A 23,231-nucleotide genomic window follows, 5' to 3' on the forward strand; every position below is an offset into this window, starting at 1 on the left:
GGGCCTGGCGCTCTGGTGGAGCCTGGTGAGGAAAATTTTTGCTGCCAGCTCACTGACATACTTGATTCTCAGGGCAATACATGGACACAATATGTCCTAGAGAACATTTTTAGTCATGTGACTTCATTGGTAGGAGAGGGATGAAATGAGGGCCCCAAAGAGTAGGAAAGTGGGGAGACACTGTCTTGGAACTCTTGATGGGCTGCTGCTTCTCTCTGATCCCTGGCTTTTTGAGAGTCTGGTCCCCAGGCCTTTCACGAAGTAGATAATCATCGGGCTTTCTGTCTTAAGGGCATGAGTGGGTGTGGATGCCTTGTGGGAGCCCTCAGCAGCCCCTGGCGGAGTGGAGGCAAGAATCTCCATCAGGTTAAGGAGACCAGGGCAGTCATAGACAATTTTATACACAGCCAGCCCTGATCTTTGCCCCCACCCCCCCCATCCCCACTTCGAGGGCATTTCTACTCGAGTACTATTCACCTTATACATAAATTGGCCGAAGTATTTTTCTGCCTTTGGAAATAATCAGTTTTTGCTATGACAATGAGTGACTTCTCCATGACAGTCAAACTGTTACACAATTTCCTTTGTCCCTTTGTCAGGACCTTAGAGGCCCAAAATGAAATACACACCAAAGAAAAAGAGAAGCTGATCAGTAAGATTCAAGAAATGCAGCAGGCCAGCGAGCTCTTGAAGAAGCAATTTGAAAGTGAAAGTGAAGTCAAGAGTAGTTTCCGACAGGAAGCATCTCGGCTCACTATGGAAAACAGGGTGAGAAGTTTCCCAACTTGATAAATGACTATGTGCAGATGTCACTGAAGGGGGGAGGGGGGAACATGTCACCTAACGCATGCAATGAACAGCCACCGTGAGAGCAGTGTGTTTCCTGCTCTCGGGAGACAGGTGGTCTCTGAGGTTACAGCCTGCTGCTGAGCCTTGGGGGCTTAGCACGGGCCACACAAGCAAAGTGTCCGATAAAGCAAAGGGAGGATGAGAGGAGACATGAGCACTGTCCTACAGATGGCACCTGTCTCAACCGTTCTGGTCCAGAACACACCGAGAATGACAGGCTGATGTGGGAACTTCCCTAAGCAAGACTTTCCACAGTGAGGGACCCTCCTTGCTTTGCAGGTGTGCCCTTCCTACAGTTTTTCAAGTCAAAATGTTCTTCTGTGAAATGATCATGATGGTAGATGACAGACACCTTAAATTGTTAAAATCTTCATCACATTTTAAATGCCCTTGTCAGAAAGAAATTCAGCTACTCTAAGTCAGTCCCCAGCAATTCTTTTGAAATTTTATTGGTGTGTGAAACCCACAAGCCTGAGAAGCACCATCATGGCCCATGGGCCACTTTCCTGGGAGTCAGACTGCTCGGGCCGCTTCCTGGCCTTTGAGCCTCCCAAGTCTATGACCAGCAGAGGGCTCCCTGGGCAGTGGTCAGCACCCTGGACAGGCTGCATCCCAGGCTCTGCATCCTATTGTCAGGACCCGCCATTTCTTTTTTTTCCCCCAAAGTTTTTATTTAAATTCCAGTTAGTTAACATACAGAATAACATTGGTTTCAGGTGTAGAATCTAATGATTCATCATTTACATACAACATCCAGTCCTCATCACAACAAATGCCCTCCTAAATACCCATAACCCATTTAACCCATCCCCCTACCCACCTCACCTCCAGCAACCCTCAGTTTGTTCTCCATAGTTAAAAGTCTGTTTTCTGGTTTGCCTCTTTTTTACCCCCTATGTTCATCTGTTTTGTTTCTTAAATTCCACACAGGAATGAAATCATATTGTATTCATCTTTCTCTGACTGACTTATTTCACTTAACATAATACTCTCTAGTTCCAGCCACATCATTGCAAATGGCAAGATTTCATTCTTTTTCATCGCTGAGTAGTATTCCATTGTGTGCATGCATGCACGCGTGTGTGTGTGTGTCTGTGTGTGTGTGTCTGTGCGTGTATACCACATCTTGTTTATCCATTCATCAGCCAATGGACACTTTGGCTATTTCCACAATTTGGCTATTGTTGATAATGCTGCTATAAACATTGGGGTGCAATGTTTATAGCAGTATTATCAAATATTACAACAGCATTAAATACTCTGAATCAGTATTTTTGTATCCTTTGGGTGAATACTTAATAGTGCAATTGCTGAATTGTAGGGTAGTTCTAGTTCTAACTTTTTAAGGAAACTCCATACTGTTTTTCAGAGTGGCTGCACCAGTTTGCATATGAGTGAAATCATATGGTATTTGTCTTTTTCTGACTGACTTATTACACTGACCCCCAGTGTAAGGGGGTTCCCCTATATTCACATCTTCACCAACACCTGCGGTTTCCTGTGTTGTTGGTTTTAGCCATTCTGACAGGAATAAAGTAATAGCTTATTGTAGTTGTGATTTTTATTTCCCACGTGATGAGTGATGTTAAGCATGTTTTCAGGTGTCTGTTAGCCATCTGGATGTCTTCTTTGGAAAAATGTCTGTTCATGTCTTCTGCCCATTTTTTAACTGGATTATTTGTTTTTTGGGTGTTGAGTTCTACAAGTTCTTTATAGATTTTGGATACTAACCCTTTCTCAGATATGTCATTTGCAAATGTCATCTCCCTTTCTGTAGATTGCCTTTTAGTTTTGTTGATTGTTTCCTTCACTTTGCAGAAGCTTTTTATCTTGATGACATCCCAATAATTTGTTTTTGCTTTTTTCCCTGGCCCCAGGACACCTAACTATAAAGAAGTTGCTATGGCCGATGTCAAAGAGGCTACTGCCTTTGTTCTCCTAGTATTTTGATGGTTTCCTGTCTCATATTTAGGTATTCATCCATTTGGAGCTTATTTTTGTGTATGTTATAAGAAAGTAGTTCTATGTCATTCTTTTGCATGTTACTGTCCATCTTTTCCAAGACCATTTCTTAAAGTGACTGTCCTCTGGTTATTCTTTCCTGCTTTGTCAAAGATTAATTGCCCATATACTTGTGGGTTCATTTCTGAGTTTCCTATTCAGTTATATTGATCTATGTGCCTATTTTGTGCCAGTACCATAAGGACCCCCCATTATCTCACAGAAAACCATGAGGGGGTAAAATCTTATTTTGCAATATCAGGATTTAACTTTGATGAAGAATTATATCTAAAGAAATCCAAAGAGTTTAACATTTAATAGAAAGTAACAAGTTCCAGTCAGGGGCACCTAGATGATGTCCAACTTTTTTTGAGGGAGATAGAACTTTCTCAGTGAATAGCCTGTATTCAGACAGTAGAGAAGCAGCTTCCTACTGAGCACGTGTGGGTGGCTGTCCTGACTTCCACAGCAGTGCCTCTGTGTGTCCCTGGGGTCTCGGTTCTGTGTCTCTGGAGAAACACATTAAGAACTTTATCTGTTCTTACAAGTAGGGGTGTGGGTACAGTTCCTTCCCTCCTATCTCAGCCCATCCTAAAATTCATCTAATAATAAAAAAAGTCACCAGTCAATGAGAGCCTGGAGGAAACCACTGTTCACATTTTGATTTATTTTATTCCTTTCTTCTTTTTTCTACCATGGTAATACACATTTTATAAAATTGGGGTCATACTGCATATAAAGTTTTAAATTCTATATTTTTTCTCACACTATATTGAAGATACTTTCCCATTGTCATTGATAATATATGCAAGCTGTCATTTTAATACCTAAGTCATAGGATACACAACAATTTATTCTACCCACTATTGTTGGACATTGGATTTTTTGGCTACAAGTAATAACACTGTGATGAACACTCTGAACAAAATCCTTGTTCACCGGGAGAACTGTTGGAAGGGAGAGGTAGCCACAGAGTAGAAACAGCACAGTTTCCATTGGCCCTGAGAGTCCCCAGAGGGCACATGGCTATAGTGATTGTATGGTGGGTACTGCTGGATCTGAGAAGCCTGAATCTTTTCTGGGCCAAAACCTTTGGGATTTAGGAAGAGCCTAAATATTTTGCCCCCCCCTTTTTTTTTTTATTTTTTTTAACGTTTATTTATTTTTGAGACAGAGAGAGACAGAGCATGAACGGGGGAGGGTCAGAGAGAGAGGGAGACACAGAATCTGAAACAGGCTCCAGGCTCTGAGCAGTCAGCACAGAGCCCGACGCGGGGCTCGAACTCACATACCGCGAGATCGTGACCTGAGCCGAAGTCGGACGCTTAACCAACTGAGCCACCCAGGCGCCCCAACATTTTGCCCTTTCTAAGACATATTTGTAGGCATCCGGGACCCTGCTGGTTTTTGAGCCAAATTCAGCATGAGCAAGGCCACTCCATTATTAGGAAGGAAACACAAAGCCAGGACCCAAACCTCTGAAGTTTCTCTGCCTCCAGACTCTGATATCCAGAGAACCTATTTTCACACATTCATATTTCTAAATTATCTACAAGGGGCACTACTTTATTAAGAAAAAATAGATCAAGATAAATATGGCATATCCATACAATAGGGTGTTTTTCAGCCACAAAAAGGAATGAAATACTGACACATAGTACAACATGGATGAGCCTCAAAAACATGCTAAGTGAAAGAAGCCAGACACAAAAGGCCACATATTATATGATTCCATTTATATTAAGTGTCCAGAAGAAGCAAATAATATAGAATCATAAAGCAGATTAGTGATTACCAAGGACTAGAAGGGAATAGGGGAACAAGAGGATGACTGCTGAAAGTTACAGGTTTCTTTTTGGTGTGATAAAAATGTTCTAGAAATCGATAATGGTGATGTTTGTACAGCTGACTTTAGAAAACCATTTGGTGTACACTTTTTGAATGAATTATATGGTATGTGAATTATTGTTCAATAAAACTGTTACCAAAAAATAGATTAAGATGCTTCTAAGCTCATGTCCTTGTTTCTTTTGATTTCTGTAGGATCTTGAAGAGGAGTTAGACATGAAGGACAGAGTGATTAAAAAGCTCCAAGATCAAGTTAAAACTCTAAGCAAGACGATTGAAAAGGGTAGGAAAAATAATATTCCCTTTCCTACTTTTTGGAACTGTCAGCTAAGGTCCACAGGCACCGTTTGATTCCTGATGTGGTCCAGAGTCTTTAAAACTCAAAGGAATGATTGTCAGCTGGTGAGGTTGGGGGCTCGGTGATGGACTAATGGAAAGATCCTTTGGGCCAAGGATAGCTCACCAGCCCTCAGATAATTCCAGATGCACTCATGTAATTGCAAGGGACACCCTGTAATGAATACTTTTAACCTCTTCTGCTATTAACTCTCCCCTTTTAAAAATGAAACTGTAATCAAGTTTCAAACGTAACTGCTTTGAAATTCTCTTCCTCTCCCAGTTACAGAGGATTAATATCTCCATTTCTATTAGAAGAAAGAAGTAGAGAGCTAAGAAGCCAGACAGTAGTCCTGAATATGAACTTCACTTTTTGAATGTCCTCATGAACTCCTGTGAAAAGGCCCCTAGGCTTTTCTTTCCTTCCCCTGCTTCTGAGTCTGAACTTTTCTGACTTCTCTCTTCTAATGTTCTTGACTCTTGTTTCATATCACTTCCTCTTCCTCCCAAACTGGATCACTAAGTCTGTACCTTGAACTCTCTGTTCCTTTTACTGTATTCACACTTTTGAAGAACTCCTTTATTATTCTTTATTCAACTCTCACCTCAAACTCAAAATGCCCAACAGCAACATGAGGATTTCTCCGTCAATAATGATAAATCAGGTCTGCCCTCTCAAAGCTCCCATTGTGTCCCTGTTTTTGGAATGAGTGAATGAACTGCCATCTCAACATAAGGACTTCCAAACTCCACCTCCCACTCCTCAGTTTTTTTCTTGAGTCCTGGTCCCTTTTTGTCTCCAAGACTACCTCCTTTGCCTTTCTATTACCTCCTCCAACTCAATGTGTCTAAGTGGAATACATCAGCTTCCCTTCCTGTTAGTTATCCATTGTCATATAACAAACTATCCCCAAATTTAGCAACTTAAAACAACAAACACTTAGCAACACACCGTTTCGAGAGTCAAGAATGATGGAGCAATTTAGCTATGTGGTTCTGGCCCTGAGCTGCCTTCAAGTCATCAGCAGGGACACGGTCATCTGAAAGCTTAACAGGTTGCAGTATCATTCTTATCATAAACAGCATTGCTTACTAAAACAGTTGGCGTTCTACCCTTATTAGTTTCCAAGGGAACAGACCTAATTTATTAAATTAACAGGAGAAAGTTTCGTGCAGTAGTAAGAAAGTTTTGTTAACAGTACTTGCATCACCTTCTTTTTCACCCACCAGACCCTACTCACCTTTCTTGGCCCAACAGGTGTGCTACCTCCTTTGTTTTTTAACAGTTCCAACCCACTTCTGTGTACATTCTCATGGCCCCTGTGTGAATTTCCTGTAGCTGCTGTAACAAATCAACAAAAGTTAGTGACTTAGTAGAACACAAATTTATTATCTTATGGTCCTGGAGGTCAGAAGTCCAAAATGTTTTTCACAGAGTTAAAATCAACATGTTAGCAGAGCTGAGTTCCTTCTGGAGGCTTTAGTGGAGAATCCTGTCCCTTGCCTCTCCAGCTTCTAGAGGCCACCCACATTTCTTGGCTTATGGGTCCCTTCCTCCATCTTCAAATTCAGCAGCATAGCATCTTCAAAATCTTTCTCTTGCTGATTCATAGGGGCACATGTATCCCAGTGTTTATAGCAGTGCTTTCAACAATAGCCAAATTATGAAAAGAGCCTAAATATCCGTCAACTGATGAATGGATAAAGAAGATGTGGTTTATATATACAATGGAATGCTATTTGGCAATGAGAAAGAATGAAATCATGCCATTTGCAGCAACATGGATGGAAATGGAAGGAATGATGCTAAGTGAAATAAGTCAGTCAGAGAAAGACAGATATCATATGTTTTCACTCATATGTGGAACTTGAGAAACTTAACAGAAGACCATGGGGAAAGAGAAGGAAAAATAAGTTACAAACAGGGAGGCAAACCATAAGAGACTCTTAAATACAGAGAACAAACTGAGGGTTGATGGGGGGTGGAGGGGAGGGAAAAAGGGGTGATGGGCATTGAGGAGGGTACTTGTTGGGATGAGACTGGGTGTTATATGTAAGTGATGAACCACGGGAATCTACCCCCAAAACCAAGAGCGCACTGTACATACTCTATGTTAGCCAGTTTGACAATAAATTACATTAAAAAAATCTTTCTGACCTCTGCTTCTGCATTACATCTCCTCTCAGAATGGACATGAATCTTTGGTGACCAGAAGGCAGACTCTGGCTCACCCAAAGATGTCCACATCACAGTCCTCAGAACCTGTGGGTGTGTTATTTACACAACAAAAGGGATTTTTGCCAATGTGATTAAATTGAGGATCTTGAGATGGGGAGATTACCTTGGATTAATCTAGGTGGACCCAGTATAATCACAAGAGACCTCATAAGAGAGGGACAGGAATGCCAGAGTGAAACAAGGTGATGTGACAACAGAAGCAAAGAGACAGACAGACAGACATGGTGATGGACGCAGAGGTCAGAGGAAGCAGAGGCTACAATCCAGGGGATGTGGGCAGCCTCTAGAAGCTGTAAAAGGCAAGAAGCGGATTCTCCACTAGAGCTTCCAGAACTTAGCTCTGCTGATACTTTGATTGTAGTCCAACATGTAAGATCCATTTCAGTCTTCTGACCTCCAGCACTGTAAGATAGGAAAATTTGTGGTATGTCAAACCACTAAGTTTGTGGTAACTTGTTACAGCACATAGGAAGCTAATACAGCCCCCTTAGGATCATGTAGTTTGGTACTTTGCTCACCTACTGTTTCATGAATCTTGTTTCCTTGACTGTGACATCAGTATCTTGAAGACAGAAGCAACATCTTGGCTTGCTTTCTTATCCGCACTGTGCTGGATTCATACCGGGCACTCATGAGGAGCCCTTCAAGGATCATTCTGCCGTTTCAGTGACAGCTACACTCATTGATATAGTTGCAGATAAGAATCACTACCAGAGGAATTCTTTGGGATTAATCAAGTTTCCATTTATCTGAAAGCCGCAGGCATTTGTGTGCAAGCCAGCCAGAATGGGGTGGAAAGAGAGCAGTCTCATTATAAAGCCTGTGGGAGTTGTTTCTGTGAATTTAGCTGATTGTTTGCCTCTGCCTATAGGCAATGATGTGCACTTGTCCTCAAGACCCAAGGAGTATCTTGGAATGCTGGAATACAAGACAGAAGATGAGGACAAGCTCATTCAAAACCTCATTCTCGGTAGTGAGACCTGGAAGTCTGAATGTTTGCTCTGTCAGTCATTGCTACCATCATGGGTGGGAGTAGTCATTTCTCTTCCTCCACTGCTGCTTCTCCTAGCCCAGAGTCTCCTAACCTCGGCACTGGTGACCAGATAATTGGTTGTTGTGTGGGGGCTGTGTATTGTAGGATATTAAGTAGCATCCTTGACTTCTACTCTCTAGAAACCAGTAACAACCCCTAGTCGTGACAATAAGAAACATCTCCAGACATTGCCAAATGTCCCTTGGGAGCCAGAATTGCCCTCAGTTAAGAAGTACTGCCCTCACCCCTTCCAAAGTCTAATCATAGGATCCAGATAGAAGACACATCCTCTCATCTTTGTGTCTCAGCACAGGAGCAATGGCAGAAGTAACTGTGGTTCCATGTCCCATTCGACTTCTACTGAGAATTTTATTTGCAGGCAATGTGATGGGAGCTTCCCAAACACATTTCAGTTACAGGAATGTTCCAATGTGCATGCTCAAGTGTTGGTGGTCTTAGAACCAATCTTACTAAACTGTCCTCACCTGAAAATCACATGGTTTTCCAGTGGGAAAGAGAAAAGCTGCCTTTTATAAGCTGGTCTCAAGATAAAGCAGAAAGCTGATGTGTAGCCTAACTTCCTCTTCTTCTAGGTGACTCCCCCACCAGAGCACATGAGCCACCTGTACCCTTTCCTTTCTAGCCTCACTTGTGCACAGCCGTGGGGCCTCTTCATTCCTCTGTCTTAATGCAGCCATGGGGAGGTCTTTGTTTGCTTACCTGAGTTTATTCTATAAAGTTTCTCTCTTCCCTTTATCCCCAGTGTCTCCTCCTGCCATTCTCTTCTTCTCAAGGTCAGCGAGGCCCGCCTCTGCAGGACTATAGTGTGTCTGTTTTCCTGATTCAGGGAAGATGTATGTGATCACTGAGATTGTATCCCATCCTCATCACACAGGCTGGAGTCGGGTGCATGGGCATGGGGTTTTTCCCTTACATTGGAGGGCTGAAATCCAGGGTCTCCATGCCAGGAAGAAGTACAAATTCTATCTAAAATTCAGCCTTTTTTTAAAAAAAAAAGAGAAAGTCCTTTGCAAATGGGAAGTAAGAGGAACAGGCGGTACCTGTATATTTTTGCCAGGAAAAGAACCAGACTGAATTCCTCAAAGAGAAAAGATGGGCCTGTGCATTCAGGCATTGTATCAAGTACAGAAAAGCAAATAACCCTTGTCCCATAGTCAGAGGCTCCTTATGGGGAGAGCTGGCTATCGATCAGCTGTAGTCCTCATTGACTCTTTCTGTTCCAGACTTGAAGCCTCGTGGTGTGGTGGTGAACATGATCCCAGGGCTGCCCGCTCACATCCTGTTCATGTGTGTGCGCTACGCAGACTCTCTAAATGACGCCAACATGCTCAAGTCCCTCATGAACAGCACCATTAGTGGCATCAAGCAGGTGGTTAAGGTAGGAACTGCCTTTGACATTGGCCTTTGGTATTTTAGTTACTTTAAGAACACCTTAAGGGTTCATCCCTGGCCCATTCTTCACCTCTAGTCTTCGGTGAATCATGTGATTCCTTAAATTAGTCAGAGGCCCACTCTGTGAAAGAAGTCAAGCTGTTTGGAAAAGACAAGTTAGGTTAGGGATCCCCAAGGATAAAGATGTGCCAACAGACCTCAAAACCTTACCTTCAAGACTACAGCCGGGTAGCCAACACCCCTTCTACCCCTTCAGGGTATGAGATGTCCGGCCATGAGGATTCATTATTCATCAGGAGTTAGAATAGAAAATTAACATTTGTCTGGTGCTTTGCGTGCTTTCTAGTCACTATATTCACAAGAGCCACCAGGGTGTTCTGGGAAGAGACCCCCATAAATTGATGTTTTCCCTGTCCATAATTTCATAAATTGGGTTTCCTTAGGACAGATGTGCATTGTGTCCCAGGCCATGGGTACACGGTACTTGCCTCCTCTTGCCACTCTGGAATCTTTAAATATTTAGAAACTAGAAGATGCATGGCATGAGGAATAGAAATCCTTCCTCACCAGCATTTTCCCGGTCAGCTTCTCCAGTGGCTCCCTGCCTCTGCCTCTGCTGGTGTCCAGGACTGCCCCTCCCCAGCTCCAGCACACAGCGCATTAAAGCAGCCCTCACTTGGCCCTGCGCCCCCGCATCTCTGTGCCTCTCCATTCACCCAGGTGCTTACATTAGCAGGTTAGTTCCTGCAATCTGGCTTCATCTCTGTCACTGCACAAAAAGATCACCAGTAATTCCTCTTGCTAAATCCAGTGGTTTCTCCTTAATTTTTATCCTCCTCTAAGGGACTGAAGCTTTCAGACCACCTCTTTGAAACCATCCTACTTTGTCCTTCAAATCCCAGGACTGTCCCAGTTTTCCTCTTAGCTCTCTGACCACCACACCTCTACCTTCTTTGTTCCTCTTCTTGCTGCCCCACAAGCAGGGCTGTTCTTCCCAAGAGAGTCCTCGCTTCTGAGCTCTGGTCCCTCCACCCCTTTCCTTCAAGGCAGCATTCTCTCCCCTTCTCAGGAGGCTTTCTCAGCTGCCCTCTTTCATCAGCATCTTTCCATCCTCTGAGCTTTTGTGGCATCATCTATGTCCACCCTGCAGGTGCTCAGCCCCCTATTTAATTGTGTCCTGCATATGTTATGTTATATGCAACATTCTTCCCAGTCAGAATGCGAACTCCAGAAAGCAAGACCCCAGACTTACCTTTATCAGGCACTCCTGCAGTGCCTGTATCAAGCTTCATACTAAGTGACCTATACAGAAATACTTTGCAAACCATAACCTGCTAAATAAACATAAAAGCCTATCATTACAGTATATAAATTTAATAAAATCTTGGGTGAATAAAGGAAGAATTCATTTTGATCAAAAACCAACAAGCTAAGTAAACAGGTGAGATACATCTGTTCTTGGCTCAAAGGTACCAGTAGTGACCAAATCCAACTTTGTCTTTCTTTCTTTCTTTTTTTTTAGGAACATTTAGAAGACTTTGAGATGCTATCTTTTTGGCTTTCCAATACATGTCATTTCCTCAACTGCCTAAAGCAGTACAGTGGTGAAGAGGTAGGGGCACTCGCCTGCTCTGTGTTCCGTGCTGACTGCTGGTCTAGAACTTCCTTATGAGGCAGAGCCCACCACAGGGATTGGGCATGTCCCCACTTCCTGGGGCAGCCTCTGCTCCAAATGGCTTCCTACCTTCCTCCTCAGCCAGGAGGCCAGCTTCACATTACTGTTGGACAGGATTCACAGCCAGAGACTTCTAGAAAAAGGCCTGGACCTTGGGCATGATAATAAGCCTCCATTTTCCTTGAGTTTTAAATCAATGAGGTAGATTAGATGATTTTTAAGTTTGATTCTGGTTGTGAAATTCTGAAGATTTTAGTATTCTAACTCTAAAATACAACCTTTAGATCAACATGGCTGTTTCTTCAGAGAGGATCTGCAGGATTCTCATCTTCCTCCATAATCTGTACATCTTTTGCCATTCCAACTCTGCCCCCAAGGGGCTAACATCATAAAGGAATTCTCCACCTTCAAATACTCAAAGAGCAAAATTTCATTGACCTGAAATAACAAAGTGGCTTTTAGGGTTTTACTGCTCTCCCAATGTTTCTACCATTTGTCCCTGCACACACCCGTGCAGTGTATGAAGTTTCCAGTGTCATACCTTCCCCAACACTTGATATTGACATACATTTTAATTATTTACCAACCTCATAGGTATAAAATGATACCTTGTCAACTTAAATTGCACTTACTTGATCACTAATGAGGTCAAGAATCATTTCATGTGCTCACTGGTCATTTAGGTTTCTTTTCAAATTACCTATGACATCAGTTCTCCATTTTGTTTAGGGGTGATTTTTTTTTTTTACTGATTTGTAGATCTTTATCATGGATAAACCATGGCTTGTCTTATATTTTTCTTTATGGAGTCTATCATACATAATTTCTGAATTTTGGTGTATCAATCCTATCCTTTTATGGTGTGTTTTAGTGTCTCGGTCAAGAAATTCTTCCCTGCCCTGAGATTGTGAATTTATTCTCCTCCTTTCTTCTGTATTTCTGTAATTCAAATTGGAGCTCACAACTATGCTTTTACCTATTCTGAATTGGTGTGATTATTTATCCCATGATGTTGAGATAATGACCTCATATCTTTTTCCATGTGGATAGCAAATTGGCCCAATGAAGGAAGAGTAAAATACAAAAGTAATTCTACTAGTATAACAGAACAAAAGGAGAAACAAGTAGAGAAAACTCAACCTCTGACTAAAAGGAATACCAAAAGGAGCAGGGGGAACAGACCAGCCCATCTAAGACAAACAAGCATGTGTGAGACATTAATGGAAGAGGATATTATGCAACACCATTTACTTTTTTACCTTTTCTTTGCCCCCATCAGCCACATATACAATGTTCTTTGCTCTATCTGTTCTACGTTTTTTTTTCAGTTGCTATATATTCATTTCTATTTCTATGGTTCTTTTTCACCTGTGCCTGTTACCATTATATCCTCTTCTTGTCTTAATGCTTCCTTTTTCCTTTATTTCTTTGAACATATTGAACTTACTGTATTAGGCTGGTGGGCTGTTATGACAAAGTACCACAGACTAGAAGGCTTTTAAACCACAGAAATTTATTTTCTCACAGTTCTAGAAACCTGAAGTCTGAGACCAGGGTGCCAGCATGGCTGGTACCTGGTGAGTGCTCTCTTTCTGGCTTGTGTATGGCTGTATTCTCGTTATACCCTCACACAGACTTCCCTTGGTGTGTGGGCGCAGAGAGAGAAAGATTGAACTTTCTAGTGTCTTTTATTAAAGGCACACTAATCTCATCAGACGAGGGCCTCACACTTATGACCTCATTTGATCTGAATTACTTTTTTACAGGCCCCATCTCCAAATACAAGCATACTAGAAGTGAAGGCTCCAACATAGGAATCTGGGAACATCACAAATATTTAGTCCATTGCACACATCTTAAAATATTTCACATTGATCTGTGCTCTGTAATCATTAAGTCATGAATCTCATGTATTGTATTACTGACCTCTTAAACCTCTTTGTTTCCTTGGGTGCTTTGCAGTTTTGTTTTGTTTTTTTTTTATGAGCTTCCATGGAGGTTATTTTCCACTGTGTCCTGTTGGTGCTGGAGGCACATATTTGTAGGGTGAGTACAGTGACAGTTATAGAAAATAAGGGCTACCACACACGTGTAGAGCTCATTTGATACAAATAAGACATTAAGTTTTGAAGTATAGGAGCTGATTATAATGCCATTAGAGAGTATTTTAATTTCGTACATGCCTATAGCATTCTAATGTTTATATGTATTTATATGCTCAAATTACTTTCAGGAATTCATGAAGCTTAATAGTCCACATCAGAATAAGAACTGCTTGAACAATTTTGACCTTTCAGAATACAGACAGATTCTTAGCGATGTGGCAATACGAATATATCATCGGTTCATTGTTGTAATGGAAAATAACATTCAACCAATAATAGGTAAGAAAAGAATTGATGACCAAAAAATATTTATGGTAACACTGAAACCTTAAAAAAACAAATCCTGTAGGGCGTGCCTAGATGTCTCAATTGGTTAAGCATCTCTTGATCTTGGCTCAGGTCATGATCTCATGGTTGGTGAGATCTAGTGATTTCAAAGAACATAATTTTAAAACCAGAAAAATGTAACCATGTAAATGTCTCATTTTTAATTCTTTTCTATTGCTTGAAATGATTACTTCTCTAAAAAGTACATGGTTTGTAATTTCCTGCCTGGAAGGGTGATTCACCCCAAAGGGAAAGACCAGGGAGACCTGCTACTCCATGTGTAGCTACTCCTAGGTCATTACCACTTTTGAAATCTTAAAGTCCCACTCAGATTCTTGTATACTTTCTTCAACTTTCTGAAATTTAAATACTTCAGGCTTGAAATGGTACAGACCATGAGTTGTGTCGACCCGCTCCCTTTCCTGTGAAGCTGAAAGAAGAGGGAGTCCAAGCCTGCAAGAGGAGCTGCCGCCCTGTTGTACACAGCCATGTGCTCCGCCCACCTCCTACACCCCGTGCTCCCCACTCCTTGATTCTCTTGCTTTCCCCATCACAGCTGCATCCACGGCTAACTCTTGCAGAAAATGTCCCGGGTCCTGGAACAGACCCGAGAGAGCAGTGGGAAATGTTCTCTGGTTGTCCCCACCACATGTGCAAGAAATGCCTGTGTTTTCCTCTGCAGTGCCGGGCATGCTGGAGTATGAGAGCCTGCAAGGCATCTCCGGCCTGAAGCCCACGGGCTTCCGGAAGCGGTCATCTAGCATAGATGACACGGACGCCTACACCATGACCTCTGTCCTGCAGCAGCTGAGCTACTTCTACAGCACCATGTGCCAGAACGGCCTGGACCCTGAGCTGGTGAGGCAGGCTGTGAAGCAGGTCTTCTTCTTGATCGGGGCAGTCACCCTGAACAGCCTCTTCCTGCGCAAGGACATGTGCTCCTGCAGAAAAGGGATGCAGATCAGGTAAAACCCATGATTCATCAGTTACACCGAGAGGCAGCTGGAAAGGATGCTTTTAATGTCTAGGGCCACACATTGCTGCCCCCTTCCCATGAGCTGCACTACCTGGTGGGGGGGGAGGGGGGGTTGTGCAAGAGGACTCTTGGAACTTTGGGGATGTCTGCGGTCAGGTGGTGGCCCCTCCACCCACCACTCTGCACCAGGCTAGCTTGACACTCAGGCCCAGGGCCTTGAGTGGTTAAAGACTAGCAACTAGTTGGGGCACCTGAGTGGCTCAGTTGGTTGAGCGTCTGACTTCAGCTCAGGTCATGATCTCACGGTTTGTGGGTTCGAGCCCCACATCGGGCTCTGTGCTGACAGCTCAGAGCCTGGAGTCTGCTTTGGATTCTGTGTCTGCCTCTCTCTATGCCCCTTCCTGCACTCTGTCTGTGTCTCTCTCTCTCTCAAAAATAAACATTAAAAATATTAAAAAAAAAAAAAAAAAAGACTAGCAACTAGTAATTGTAGATTTTAAATCCTGGCCCTGGGTGCTTATCATACACTCAGCCAGTGTTTACTGACCATCACCTCTGTGAATAGCACTGCCTGGTGGAGGACACAGGAAACAAAGGAAAGAGCAGTTTGATCCCTGCCCTCTAGAAACTCAAAATAGCCAGATAACAATTCAAGGCAAGTCTGATTAAGTCACAAATGAGTGCTGCAGAGAAGAGAGATTACTGAGGACAGAAAAGTTAAGCCTGAGAGCTGTGCATTGAGTGATTTAAAAAGGGAGAAGAACATTCCAGGCAGGAGAAATGAGGCAGGCAAAGGCATATTGCTGGAACTGAGGAGGACCGGTCCCCAGGCTTTGGTAGGTATCGCTGTCTAGATTAGCAGAGGTTTGTTTTGGGAGCAGCCGGACCAGCAGGCTAAGGACATGGTAATCACTTTTGAGGTGTGTCCACCTTTACTTATCTCTTAGTTGAGGAAACACAAACTCTGAGCTACTGTTTGAATTAATGCTGTCACATGATTAGAAAACACATAAAATAGTGTAGATATTTAGGATTTTTTATAATGTGTACAGGGATTTGATACCTGTATGTGACATGAAAGCCTGAGGTCGTGTTGATAGTATCTTAAGCCAAGAAGTAAACGAGACATCCATTAAACCTTTTCAGCATTAATGGAACTTGGAATTGGACATCCCCTCAAACCAAGCTGGCAAATTCCCATGATACCAGGTTGAGATTTTAAGATAAGAATGAGTATTCCTGGGATACCTGGGTGGCTCAGTCGGTTGAACATCTGACTCTTGATTTCAGTTGAGGTCATAATCTCATGGTTGTAAGATTGAGCCGCATGTCAGGCTCAACACTGATGGCACAGAACCTACCTGGGATTCTCTCTCCCTCTCTCTCTGCCCCTCCTTCCCCCTCTCCCTCAAAGTAAATAAATAAACATTAAAAAAAAAGAAGAAGGAATATTCCCAAAGACTAGCCTTTGTGGATCTTTTTCTTTTCATTGAGAAAGGAAAGGGTTCTGTTTATTTCACAAGCTCCAAGAAGAAGCCCTGTAGGTCTCTGAGGTAGGATTCAACCCTATTTAAAGTATGAATACTTTATGAACACATAAACCTGAATGTTTCATTAGAGTCTTGACTAAGCAGTTGTCATTCCTTCTGTGGGTTCTCCATGAGTGAAGATGGTCATAAGCAAGACACGTGACTCTAGGTCCAGTAACAACTGTTCAGAGGAGAGGCAACTTCTGTCCCCATGGGTGCTCAGTGCTTTTTCCTTTCACCAATCAAAAGTGGACATCCAGGAAGTAATTCCTTTAGAGCAGGTTGCTCTGAATAGCACATGCATTTCACAGGGATTCATTCATTCAGGTATTTATTAAGCCACTGCCATAGCAAGGCCCATAAGGATGTGAGGTGGCTTTACAATGAAAACACAAGCAACAAAATAATAATACATGAATTCAGGTAAAAAATCAAGACCCAAAGGAAAAAAAATAGTAAACTGTGGACAGAGTAGCTAGAACACTGTTTCTAGCCCATGGGGGCTTTCTGGCTGGCAGGACAAAAAGCAAATGTTGTCATCGGCTCTTTGGTCTCGTTGAGCATGGTGAGGCTGATGTGCTCAGGGAAGATTTAAAGATTTTCCTAGTACCTATTTTTTTGTTCCTAGTCATGAAATATAAAAATACTATTTCATGTGGAACTTTATCTCACAATCTCCACAATAGCATTTTTACAGCAAATTTCATCGTGGCTGCTTTGCCCAGTGATCTTTGATAAAAGCCAACATACAGCATGAGGAGACAGTTCTGTTAGGAACCAGAATAACGTGGCCCAAGCACATACATTTCTTGCTGTACTGAGGGAATTTGCAAAGAACGTGAAAAGCATTGATTGGGGCCTGAAAGGACAGGCAGAATTTCAGCAGACCAAGTCTTAGAAGAATGAACACAGGCCTCAGTAAAGGATAACTGATAGTAGGTATTAATAGCTCCCTTTGAATGGAGTGCCAGATTGGTTACAGAGATAAGTAGAATGCCATTTTCCAGGGTGAGCAGTGCATGCTTTAGTCCCTCAGCAATGGCAGCCACCATAAGTTGTTTTTTTTGTGGGTTTTTTTTTTCCAGAAGGCTTTAAACTATGAATTCATGGGGCGCCTGGGTGGCTCAGTCGGTTAAGCGTCCGGCTTTGGCTCAGATCATGATCTCATGGCTCATGGATTCGAGCCCCATGTCAGGCTTTGTGCTGACAGCTCGGAGCCTGGAACCTGCTTCAGATTCTGTGCCTCCCTCTCTCTCTGCGCCCCCCCTCCCCCCGCTCATGCTCTGTCTCTCTCTCCTTCAAACATAAATAAAAACAATAAAAACTTTTTTTAGATAAACTATGAATTCAATTCCGTTAATAGTTATTGGAATATTCAGATTATATATTTCATCTTTGGTGAGTTTTTTAAAGGAATTGGTCCACTCAAAGTTGTTGAGTTTATGTGCATAGACTATTGACAATATTTTCTTATTATTTTAGTTTCTGTAGAATTTGTAGTGGTATCTGGCCCCTTTGATTCCTATATTGGTGATCTGTGTCTTATCTTTTTCTCGTGATCCGTCTTGCTAGAGGTTTATCAATTTTACTGATCTTTTCAAGTAACCAGTTTTTACTTCCATTGATTTTTCTCTATTTTAAAAAATTTAATTGATTTCTATTACTGTCTTTATTATTTCATTCTTACTTTGGATTTATTTTGCTCTTTTTTTTCTAGTTTCTTAGGGGAGAAGCACTGGTTATTGACTTTGAGACCTCTCTTTTCTAACATAAGCATTTAATGCTATGAATTTCTCTCCAGGTGCCAACTTTATCCCACAAATTTGGAAATGTTGTATTTCCACCTTTGCTGAGTTGAAAAATAGTTTCTGATTTCCCTGGAGTCTTACTCTTTGCCCTGTGGATTATTTAGAAGTATGTTGCTTCTTTTTCAACTGTTCAGAGACTTTCTTGCTACTTGTCTATTACTAATATTTAGTTTGATTCCATATGATCAAAGAACATATTCTGTCAGGCACACTCTTGGAAACAGAAAGGAGAATGGTGGCTGCCAGAGGCTGAGGAGAGCGGGAAAAGGGGAGGTGTTGTTCAGTGGATAAAGAGCGTCAGGTCTGAAAGATGAAAGAGTTCTAGGGATCTGTTGTTGCACACCGTTAACACTACTATACTCTACACTTACAAATGGTTAAGATGCCGGGCGCATGGGTGGCTGGCTCAGTTGGTTAGGCATCCGACTTCGGCTCAGGTCATGATCTCACAGTCCCTGAGTTTGAGCCCTGCTTTCAGCACAGGCTCTGTGCTGACAGCCCGAAGCCTGGAGCCTGCTTCAGATTCTATGTCTCCCTCTCTCTGACCCTCTCCCATTCATGCTCTGTATCTGTCTTAAAAATAAATAAACATTAACAAAATTTTTTTGGTTTTTAAAAATGGTTAAGATGGTGGGGTGCCTGGGTGGCTCAGTTGGTTAAGCATCTGCCTCTTGGTTTCAGCTCAGATCATGATCTCATGGTTCATGAGTTCGAGTCCCACATTGGGCTCTGTGCTGACACCGTGACGCTTGCCTGGGATTCTGTCTCCTTCTCTCTCACTGCCTCTCCTCTGCTTGTTATCGCTCTCTCTCTCTCTCTCTCTCAAAAATAAATAAACATTAAAAAAATTTTAAAGTTAAGGTGGTAAATTGTATGTCTTTTATCATAATAAAAAAATAATCTCAAGATGCACACAGGTTGAAATATATCATAGATTAAGACACCAGAGTCACTAACCATCCCACTTTGAGAATTGCCCAGGTTTATTTTTTAAATAAAAACTTTTAAATATTTTTACATTAAAAAAACTTTGTATGATTTCAATTCTTTTTAAATTTGTGACGATTGGCTTTTATGCCTAGAAAATGATCTGTTTTTGTGAATGTTCCACATACAGTTGAAAAGAATGTATATTCTGTGTTTGGGTGGAACGTCCTACAAATGTCAATTAGACCCAGTTTGTTGATGGTGTTTTTCAGTTCTATATCCTTGCCGATTTTCTGTGTATTATTTCTGTTGATTACTGAGAGGAGTGTTGAAGTCCATCTGTAATTATGAATCTGTATGTTCCTTCAGTTTGTCAGTTTTTGCTTCATGTATTTAATGTCTTCTTAGTGAGTTGACCATCCTAACATTATGTAGGGTCCTTCTTTAGCCCTCTAATGGTAATCTTCTCTGCTCTGAAATCTACTTTGTCTGAAAGCCTACTTTTTCTTTTGATTAGTGTTCTCATAGTGTATCTTTTTTCATCCTTTTACTTTTAACCTACCTGTGTCATATTTGAAATGACTTACTTTACTTCTTTTTTCATTTGAGAGAGAGAGAGTGTGTGTGTGTGTGTGCGCGCGCGCGCACGCGTGAAAGTGGGGAATGGGGCAGAGGGAGGGAGGGAGGGAGGGAGGGAGAGAGAGAGAGAGAGAGAGAGAGAGAGAGAGAGAGAGAGAGAATCCTAAGCAGGCTCCACGTTCAGCACAGAGCCCGACCCAGGGCCTGATCCCATGACCCTGAGATCATGACCTGAGCTGAAATCAAGAGTCAGACGCTCAACCAACTGAGCCACCCAGGTGCCCCTAAAGTGACTTTCTTATAGGCAGTGTACATTTGGATCTTGTTTGGTTTAGTTTTGGATTTTTTAAAGCAAGTCTGACAATCTGTGCTTCTTAATTGGAGTGTTTAGGCCATTTCAATTTAATGTAATTATTAATATGTTTAGATTTAAGTCTACCATTTTATTATTTTCTATTTGTTCCTTTGGTTTTTATTTCTCTGACTTCCTTTCTCTGCCTTCTCTTGGGTTCTTTGAATATTTTTGATACTCCTTTTATTTTTTTTTAATATTTTTAACATTTATTCATTTATGAGAGGCAGAGAGCACAAGCAGGGTCGGGGCAGAGGGAGAGGGAGACACAGAATTGAAGCAGGCTCCAGGCTCCGAGCTGTTAGCACAGAGCCCAGTGCGGGGCTTGAACTCACAAGCTGTGAGATCATGACCTGAGCCGAAGTTGGACGCTTAATTGACTGAGCCACCCAGGCGCCCCTTAATACCCATTTTAAATTTATCTACTGTGTTTTTTAGTGGTTGTTTTTGTGTTTTTATGTTTTTTGTGTTTTTTAGTGGTTGTTCTAGGGATTACAGTATGTATACTTAACTTCTTCAGTCTATTGAGAATCATTATCTTAACCATGTCAAGTGGAATATAGGAAGCTAACCATCACATAGTCCCCTTTCCCCTTTCCACTTTATGTTATAGTTGTTTTATGTATTATATATACATATCAAAAACTGTTCTGGATGTTATAATTTTTATTTTAAACCATCTAAAATATTTTAAGGAACTCAGTAGAAGAATTGCCTATTATATTTACTCACATATTTACCATTTCTGTTACTCCTTCATTCCTAATGTTTCAAGTCTTATTTTTTCCCCCAAATGTCATGTTAATATCATTTCCTTTCTGTCTGAAGAAATTCTGTCAGTAGGTCCTTGTACAGCAAGTTCACTGGCAATACTTAGTCTTCTTTCACGTGAAAATGCCTTCATTTCACCTTCTTTCCTAAAGTATGTGTCTTAGGACTTAAAGACTTAAGATGTGTCTAGGTGTGGATTTCTTGGGGTTCCCAAGAATCTCTTTGAGATTCCCTGAGCTTTTTGAATCTGTAGGCTTGTATATCTCACTAAATCTGAGACATTTTAAGCCATTTCTTCAAATATTTTGTCTGCATCTTAATTTCTCCTTTCCTCTGGAACTTCAATAACACAAATGTTAAACCTTTCATTATTATCCCATGAGTCCATAAGGTCCTGTTTATTTTTTCAGTTGTTTTCCCTTTATATTCTTTAGATTAAATAATCTCTATTGACCCCCTCATGTTCACAGATTCTTTCCTCTGCCATGTCTATTTTGTTATTGAGCCTATTAAGAGAATTATTTTTGTTACTGGATTTTTCACTTCTAAAATTTTCATTTGGTTTTTCTTTATATCATTCTATTTCTTTTCTGAGACTTTCTATCTTTCCAGTTATTTCAAGATAGTTCATCTTCACTTTTTGGAGCATTTTTGCGATAGCTTCTTTAAAGTCTTTGTGAGATAATTCCAAGTGTGCATCATCTCAGAGTTGACACCTGCTGATTGTCTTATTTGATGCAAATTGAGGTTTTCCTGGTTCTTCATATGTCAAGTAATTTTGAATTGTATTCTGGACACTTTTAATATTACACTATGAGATTTTGAATCTTTCATTGTTATGGAGAATGTTGGTATTTTTATCAGATAATCACACCATTTGAGTTCACTTGCAAGTTCTGACCATCCTTGGTGGCTCGTGTTTCCCACGTCAATTTTCAAAGCCTTTGTAATGCTGTTTGGTTCCGTCTCATGTGTGACACACAGTGGTCAGTCTGAAACTTGCATGGTGCTCTGTCTCATAGTTTAGTCTTCAAACTATGTGTGCTGTTGAGGATCAGATCCATGCATGAGCCCAGAGGAGTGTACCAAGGAGTTCATAAACAATTTCAAGGGATTGCTTTCCCAAGTTCCTCCTCCTCCAAATCACCCCTGATACTTTCCAGATTGCTGGAAATCCCTCTTTGGTCCTCCAGACAGAAAACTGGGGCTTTACTTACCTCACTGTGTGGTGTACTTCCTGCAAATGTCTTCATCTGAGGCTCAGTGGTGGCAGAATAGAACAATGGGGGTTCACCCCCTTCTCATGAACCACCGTTGCTCCATTTGGAGAAGATTTTTCTCCCTGAGAATTTTAGCTTCTTCCTGGACTCCATTGCCACCATTGCTACCACAATGAAATTGGGGCTTAAACATGAAAGAAGAAGGTAAAAGAAGAGGATTTCCACCCTCTCAGGAGCTTTAACACACCTATTTTCAGCCCCGCAAGCCAGACCTAGAGGGCTCCTTCTGGAGCTCTTTGTTGTCATCAGTACCCACTGCTGAGCTTCAGGCTTCTTTGAGGTCAAGCTAATGAATAGCAGATGGAATAAACTGGTAAACTGATTTTCCATTTGGCAATACCTCAAATACTGGTCTTCTTCCCCAATCCATCTGGTACTATTTACCTTTCAGAGTCATCAAATAGCTGCTTCAAGACATTTCATCAAGCTTTTATAGCTGCATTCATTGGGAGGGGCAAAATGGAGCGTGCTCTTACCAAGAACCAGAACTCTACCACTGATTCCTTCCCCCACTCCCACTTTTTTTTTTAATTGAGGTATAATTAACATAGATTGTTATATTAGTTTCAGGTATACAATATAATGATTCAACAACTCTATATATTACTCAGTACTCATCAGGATAAGTCTACTATTAATTCCTTTTATCTGTTTCACCCATCCTCCCACCCACCTCCCCTCTGATAACCACCAGTTTGTTCTCTGTATTTAAGAATCTGAGGTTTTTTTTCTTTGCTTCTTTTTTCCTTTGTTTTGTTTCTTAAACTCCACATGTGAGTGAAATCATATGGTAGTTGTATTTCTTTGACTTATTTCACTTAGCATTATAAGCTCTAGGTTCATCCATGTTGTTGCAAATGGCAAGATCTCATTATTTTTTATGGCCGAGTAATATTTGATTGTACATATATACCACACCTTCTTTATTCATTCATCTCTGGACCAGATATACACCTGGGTTGCTTCCATATCTTGACTATTTTAAATAATGCTATAATAAACATAGGGGTGCATATATCTTTTTGAATTAGTGTTTTTATTTTCTTTGGGTAAATACCCAGTAGTGGAATTACTGTATCATATTCCACCACTGATTTTTTTAATTTTTTAATGTTTATTTATTTTTGAGAGAAAGAGAGAGGGAGAAGAGGAGTGGCAGGGAGAAAGGGAGACACAGAATCCA

The 23,231-nt window shown here is 41.4% G+C and overlaps 1 protein-coding gene across 2 annotated transcripts in view; it reads left to right on the forward strand.

Annotated features, from left to right (window-relative positions):
* MYO5C (myosin VC) overlaps positions 1-23,231 on the forward strand; it is a 104,301-nt gene that overhangs the window by 73,750 nt on the left and 7,320 nt on the right. For both annotated transcript variants that reach the window (XM_027067260.2, XM_027067261.2), the window contains 7 exons: positions 600-768; positions 4,894-4,981; positions 8,145-8,243; positions 9,551-9,705; positions 11,242-11,331; positions 13,628-13,778; positions 14,509-14,791. In XM_027067260.2, coding sequence (XP_026923061.1) covers positions 600-768; positions 4,894-4,981; positions 8,145-8,243; positions 9,551-9,705; positions 11,242-11,331; positions 13,628-13,778; positions 14,509-14,791 — 1,035 coding nt within the window. The remainder of the gene's footprint in view (positions 1-599; positions 769-4,893; positions 4,982-8,144; positions 8,244-9,550; positions 9,706-11,241; positions 11,332-13,627; positions 13,779-14,508; positions 14,792-23,231) is intronic.

The sequence above is a fragment of the Acinonyx jubatus genome, chromosome B3 (assembly GCF_027475565.1).
Source record: "Acinonyx jubatus isolate Ajub_Pintada_27869175 chromosome B3, VMU_Ajub_asm_v1.0, whole genome shotgun sequence".
NCBI classification, from domain to species: domain Eukaryota; kingdom Metazoa; phylum Chordata; class Mammalia; order Carnivora; family Felidae; genus Acinonyx; species Acinonyx jubatus.